The following is a 7,056-nucleotide window of genomic DNA, read 5'->3' on the forward strand; positions in this document are numbered from 1 at the left end:
ATGAGGTCTTTCATTCATTAAAAGCAGAAAAACCTTTTGGTGCTACCATTACTCCTCCATGTGTAACTTATGCTGCACTAAGCTAAATTAGGGGCATGTCCTACCCCTTGTTAAGGACATGTTTGTACTACTAAATTCTTGTCAGTGCAACTTGTGATGCCCTGGCCGCCTATATATTCGAGGCCATCGCCCCATCCGAGATCACCACAAGTGCAAACGTGCAACACAATAACGCCCTCCCCTGCCTCTCGCTGCTCTCCGGCTAGTTTGGCTAGCTGCTCCCTGTTCCTACTCTGCTTCGCTCACTGCAGCTGACAAGCTGAGCTGAGCTCCCTCCCCTGTTTGCACGTATACAAGACACGAGGAGAAAGACGGTAGCCGAGTAGAGAGCCCGCGCGCTCGTTGGCCATGGTAGCGATCACGGCGCCGAGCTCGATGGAGCAGATCCCGCTGATGCGGTGCCCCAAGGCCAATGCGGGCCAGGCGGGCGCGGCCATCCCGTGCGTCGACCTGTCGGCGCCGGGCGCGGCGGCGGCGGTGGCGGACGCGTGCCGCAGCGTGGGCTTCTTCCGGGCGACCAACCACGGCGTGCCGGCGGGCGTCGGCGAGGCGCTGGAGTCCCGCGCGATGGCGTTCTTTGCGCTGCCCGCCCAGGACAAGGTGGACATGTCCGGCGCCGCCCGGCCCCTGGGCTACGGCAGCAAGACCATCGGCTCCAACGGCGACGTCGGGTGGCTGGAGTACCTCCTGCTGTCCGTCAGCTCCAACTCCGTCAAGGTCTCCTCCCTGCCGCCGCCACTCCGGTAAGCATCTATCTATCGCCACCGATTCTTGGCTCACGCCGTGCATGTCTGAGGAGAGAGCGCGCGCGTGCATGCAGGGCGGCATTGGAGGAGTACACGGCGGCGGTGCGCGAGGTGGGCGCGCGGGTGCTGGAGCTGATAGCGGAGGGGCTCGGCGTGGACCGGGCGCTGCTGCGGTCGATGGTGGTGGGGCGGGAGGGCGGCGACGAGCTGGTGCGGGTGAACCACTACCCGCCCTGCCCGCTGCGGGCGCCGGGGGACTGCGGCGTGACGGGGTTCGGGGAGCACACGGACCCGCAGATCATCTCCGTGCTCAGGTCCAACTGCACCGCGGGCCTGCAGATCAAGCTCCGGGACGGCAGGTGGGTCCCCGTGCCCCCCGACCCGGAATCCTTATTCGTCAACGTCGGAGACTCGCTGCAGGTACTGTACTAGTAGGAATTTTGGCCGCTTTTTCCCTGTGCGTGCATGCATGTCTGTGCTGCGCCTGCGCATTGTTGAGCTCAGCTCATCCATGCCCATGCTCTCAGTCTCCTCCCGTCCGAGATGCATGCGCCTCACCTGGGTCGCCATCCATCCGTTGCTCAAGGCAGGCTCCGGATGCATGCATCGCCCCAGACCAGACAGTCTCAGCAATCGTGTTAACCGACGACGTGTTGTGTTGCTCCCGCGGCGCAGGTCCTGACGAACGGGCGGTTCCGGAGCGTGAAGCACCGGGTGGTGGCGCCGGAGGGGGCGCAGTCGCGGCTGTCCGTGATCTACTTCGGCGGGACGGCGGCGTCGCAGCGGATCGCGCCGCTGCCGCAGGTGATGCGGGACGGGGAGCAGAGCCTGTACCGGGAGTTCACCTGGGGCGAGTACAAGCGCGCCGCCTACAAGACCCGCCTCGCCGACCACCGCCTCGGCCCCTTCGAGCTGCGCGCCGCCGCCAGCAGCGAGCCCGCCGATCCGCAGCCGCACTGCAGCACCAGCAGCAGCACCTGCATGCCGCCCCAGCAGCAGCAGCAGGTGGCGCAGGTGTACTAGCTGGGACCTGGGACAGGCGTGCCAGGCTAGGCTCTGGCTGCAGCCGGAGCCCCCTCTGCTGGATGGAATCATCGATTCGACCTCGCCTTTTGTAGCAGTAACCCTGGTGTTGTCTGTTGCCTCATGCCTGGGACTGGCCGGTCCAGGACTGGCACCTGCAGGCCTGCTTCTTCTCTCGCTCGCTGCGGGCTCTGTGCCTGAGCTTGACGGCCTTGACCACTGCCCTGCCTGCGTGTACATGCCGGGCCGTCCTTGTAACTTACTTCCCGTAGTAGTAGTTACTGTTTGTGTGCATGCTGCCACTTTTGTTACTTACTGTGCTCTACTTTAACCGGCTGGCAGTTGCTAATTACTTCAATTAGGCTGCGGATGTAACTGCATGGGTCTGTGAATTATCGATGCTATGCTACCGCCAGTCAGTTGTTTGAAATTTGACGGCAAAGCCGTCCGATCCGATCGCTATGATTTATCTATCGGCTACACGTTTGTTTTCGTGTTCCTGGTATACCGTGCGTGCCATGTTCTTCTACCTCGTGACTTCGCATACATACCGATGGGACGAGCTACCTTGCCCACTTTGCCTCCCATCGTATCCATCATTGGATCCACAATAGCCGGTTTCGCCGAGCCTCCCACTCCCTTGGTTCGGCAGGAACGACCGGCGTGTGTGAACCTAAGAGCATCTCAGTTTGAATGAGGTTGGCATTCTAAAAAAATTGGCAAAACAAAAAAAAAGCCTCCAACAGTTTGGCAACCAACTCGACATTTTTGAGAATTTGACAAATTCTAACCCTTCAACGCGCATATATGCGTGCGCGGAAACGCGTTGGCATCGCGGTCTCCGTCGTCTTCTACCTCGTCCTCTCTCCTGTTGCTGTTGGTCGTGGTAGCCGTCACCAGTGCGTCTCCGACGATGCTGGCCGGTGCCGGCCGCTCCGCGCACCTGACCGCCGGCTTCACTCGCGTGAGGCTGACGGAGTCGCAGTTCGTGGTGCAGAAGCTCCTCCGCCATTGCCGCCGCCGTCCTCCAGCTCGCCGTTGAGCTCCCCTTTCCGACCCTCCTCCTCCCAAGCTAGACCCCAAAATCATTTCTCCTAGCCTCCGTGAAGCTCACCGGCCCGCCCTCGCCTGCTCCCCTTCACCGGAGCGCCGCCGCCGCCCCTATTCCTCGCCGGCGACCCTCCTTCCCGCCGCCCCAACCTCATCCAAGGCAACCAAAAGGTAGCTCTCGACTTCCTCTAGCCCTTCCCCCTGTCCTCCCTCGCTGCCGGGGATCAGAGCCGCCGGATTTCGGACGTCCATGTCCGTCCCTCCCCTGAACTCCGGCCAGGGACCCATTTGCAATCGCCCAAAAAAATCCAGGGGCCCATATGCAAAGGTTGTGTTCTTATGGGCCTTCTTTTCTCATTTTGCCAAGTCCAAAATAGCAAACTCTTAGAGATAGTCTTCTTTTTAACTTGGCATATATTTTACCAAGTTGTCAAATCACAAGTTTTGCCAAATTAATTTTTGCAAACTCTTGAAGATGCTCTCGGAGTAATGCACTAATGCCCACCTCGAAAGTTGATTATGATTTCGGTCACATAAAATCTAGGGGCATGCTCTATAAATGGCAACATCGTGAAGCAGTTCGTTATATAGAGGCAACTTTTTCTGTCAGATATTTCTACCAGTTGTTTGGGTTTTTTTTTATCCCTTCCGAACACTCACGCGATCAAAATTTGATTTTTGCATTGTGTTTGTGAGGTGATATGGCCAAAAAAATGAGGAAAAGAGAGGAGGTGATTTTTATTTAGATGAAACTCATTATATAGTACGTGTGTTTCCAACACATCTATCTATTATATTAATAAGAGAAGGTTAAAAGAAGTCGAAAGAAGCCAACACGTTCCCCGAGAGAGTCTAGAAATTCCCACAGTAATCTAAAAAAGAGAAGATTTGCACTGTTGAATTTTATGAAGATCTAACGGTCTAGATCAACTCAAGAGTCCATATCAAATACAATTAGAAAATAGCTATTTTCGGATTTAAAAAAATTAGGACATGACCAAAGAGTTCACGCCGAATACGATAACATGGACATGAATTCTATGTTTCTCTTCCCTAATCACACACGTACAGCACCCCATGTATCCTGTCCTCTACGTCGCTCACATTATTAAATAGATGCAAGCTCAATTTTAGATAATGAGACACCCGGTCTAGATAGATGCAAGCTAATAAATCCAAGAATTAGCAACATAATTATTGATGAAAATAAGTTCAATCCAATAAAAAACAAGATCTCGATAGGGTTGGACGGTTGGCTAGGCCGCAATCCGCAGATGAGAAAAATAAATTTGGACAAGAAGTAATTAAATTGAGTCATGAGAACTTCATTTAGGCAGGAAACAATTCGATCCCGCGGTTGAGGAGCTCGATGTGAGTGCTACATCTTCCATCCTAAGGCTATGTTTATATTCCAAAAAAAATTAGGACCTGCAGTAATTTTGAATGTTTGACCACTAATTAGAAGTATTAAATGTGGATAACTAATAAAACTCATTCCATAACCCCGAGTGTAATTGTCAGATGAATCTTTTAAGTCTAATTGGACTATGATTAGATAATATTGTGCCACAATAAACAACCTCTAATGACAGATTAATTAGGCTTAATAGATTTGTCTCGCGATTTCCCGTCCATCTATGTAATTAATTTTATAATTAGATCATATTTAGTCCTTCTACTTTCGGTTGAAAATTGCTATAGTGAATTTCATCTAAATTTTTTCAGCATCTAAACACAACCTAATTTGTTTTATTTGCTATGCGTACAGAAACTGATCAGCCTGACTAGCAATTCGACAAAAATAAGAGGCATGACTTGCATATGTCAGTACTGGGGGCTATGGAATTGTGGTTCAAATATTCGCCCTACATGTATCGATATGCACAATATTAAATTGTTTCGACTTAGGCATTCAGTGGGTTTGTCCTCTGATGCTGTGGAGTGCGCAAAACTATATGTTGAGCTATTCAAATAGCAAGAAGCTAGCAGCGCGCATTACGAATAGCAAGGCACCAATGTGGTTGAGCCCGTATCCATAATAAGAAGAAAGCACGATACCCTCCATGCGCCACGCTGAACCATACACACGTGTGATATTCTTGATGCGTAGGCAAAGCGTTAATTTCCATTAACATGAAGAAAAAATTAACCTTTCTAAGTATAATAATTTATTATTTATCTATTATCAAATGTAATAGTATTAAAGGAGACACAACATGGTCTAAACTAACTAGAAGAGTTCATGTTGAATTCAATGAAGATGCAATATTCTAAATTACCCAAAGTCCGTATTACCAAAACAGAGCCCGTAGCAAATACAAAGTTCGCATAAGAATCCATATTTCCATTAGTGTCTTGACTTATACCGTGTTTTAAAATATTACATATTCCATAATCTATACATAACTTGTGTGGGGAAAAAGATAAAGAAAGAGCAAGGTAGATCAGATAAAAAACTAAAAAAAAGAGAGAAGAGAAAAAAAAGGTAGGAAAAATGACAAAAGTGAGGGGGAAAAACAAGAACAGATAATTTTTTGACTTATTCTATTATTATATTACTCCTATGTTACTTCATATAAAATTATATTATAAATTGTAAGAGAATAATAAAATTTATCTGTAAGGAATCATAAGCTAGGAGCACTTTGCATATTTAACATCTTCCATGTATTCATGAAAAAATAAAAGTAGTTTTACCAAATGTTTTCCAAGCTCCATCTCCATTAGAGAAGTTGCTCCATCAACAGAGCTACAATCGGAGTCATTTCAGCCATAGCCGAAGTCTTGCCAAACTAGCCCTAAGTTGATAGCCTACAACAAAATAATTCAATCCAGTTGGTGTTGTTTCTCCTCTTCGCTTAGGAAAAAACAGCAAGAGACACAATCTAAACTCAGCAAGTGAGTCGAACTAAACAGGGAACTACTCCGTTAGGTGCATCGGACATGAAATACACTAATTGATTTCAAATGTATGGAGAAAAAAGTGAAAGATGGAGAAATCAATCGAAATAGCTCAAGGAAATGGAAGTCAAAAGAAAAGAGTTAGAAACGACAGCGAAGACATGTCTGGAACTATACATCGCCGAGATGACAAAAGTATGAAGTTGACCAATTATGCAATCAGTTAGATGGGCTAAAAATAAATAAAAAAATCTACATAAATGGGGAAAATACCAATAGATTTCACTGAATAAAAATTAATATATAGGTATATAATAATATAGCATGTATATAAGCTTTGTATGAACAAGTGAAAATAAATAAATAAATAATATGTTTTGACCGAAGCCAGCAAAGAGCCCCAACTTTTTTCTAAATATTTTATCTATAATTATTTTTAATTTGCTTCCACAATAAGCTAGACCTAAGTCTACTAGAAGCTACTTAGGTATTCTAACAACTAGGTTTGAGATTTTTTTGCTAAAGAATAATAAAATATTGCAAGGTACAAATCGAGGTCAAACATCTATTCAACATGACCCAATATTAAATACAATTCTCAAATTGATATTTTGCATATTAAAGTATTAAAATATGCAAAGGTAGTATAGAAATAAATGATTGATATAAACTTCTATACATAGAAAGGTACATGTAATATTAAACGAGGGCGAAAGATAGGTAAATAAAATAGTAAATACATTTTTTCTATTAAGGTAAAAATACAAAAATAATTCAATAAAAAACTAGCTACCCGTGGCTATAAATTCGGAATTAGAAGAATATAAGGAAATTAGGAATTAACCAAAGAGTTCATGTTGGATACAATTATTAAATATATAAATTCATAATTATAAAAATAATAAAATTATAATTATTAGCATTAGCACTTGATATAAAAGAGTTACTATTAGCAAAATCGCTAAATTTAAAATTAAATATATCAGAAAATTAGCAGTTCACCAAAGAGTCCTTATCGAATATAACTAATAAATATATAAGTGCAAGAATTAAAATATATAAAATAATTAGTAGTTAGTTTGTATAATGATTAAGAATCACTAAATAAATAGTTTAGGTCAAATACAAATAATAAATTCTAAATTTGAATTATAAACGGGGCTACAAGTTCTCAAACATTTCATGTTCAATTAATTAATAAATAGCTAAATTTAGAATTTCAATTAATAAACTAAGTAGTTAATTTGTATATGATTTTTAAACAAAGTGTTAAAAG

At 45.4% G+C, this 7,056-nt stretch overlaps 1 protein-coding gene across 1 annotated transcript; it reads left to right on the forward strand.

Moving 5' to 3' along the window:
* The first annotated feature begins 203 nt into the window (after positions 1-203).
* Positions 204-2,182, forward strand: LOC120697853 (gibberellin 2-beta-dioxygenase 3-like). Its single transcript, XM_039981217.1, has 3 exons — positions 204-803; positions 881-1,226; positions 1,482-2,182. Exons 1-3 carry the CDS (start codon positions 409-411, stop codon positions 1,827-1,829), a joined length of 1,089 nt encoding a protein of 362 aa, XP_039837151.1. The 5' UTR covers positions 204-408; the 3' UTR covers positions 1,830-2,182.
* Positions 2,183-7,056: the final 4,874 nt, after the last annotated feature.

Source organism: Panicum virgatum, chromosome 3K, assembly GCF_016808335.1.
Source record: "Panicum virgatum strain AP13 chromosome 3K, P.virgatum_v5, whole genome shotgun sequence".
Lineage (NCBI taxonomy): Eukaryota > Viridiplantae > Streptophyta > Magnoliopsida > Poales > Poaceae > Panicum > Panicum virgatum.

Excerpts from the sequence above, each read along its gene's own strand:
- LOC120697853 (XM_039981217.1), top strand. The coding sequence starts at position 409 with ATGGTAGCGATCACGGCGCCGAGCTCGATGGAGCAGATCCCGCTGATG. Across the intron at positions 804-880 it reads TCCCTGCCGCCGCCACTCCG|GGCGGCATTGGAGGAGTACA; the intron begins GTAAGCATCTAT and ends GCGTGCATGCAG. Across the intron at positions 1,227-1,481 it reads ACGTCGGAGACTCGCTGCAG|GTCCTGACGAACGGGCGGTT; the intron begins GTACTGTACTAG and ends CCCGCGGCGCAG.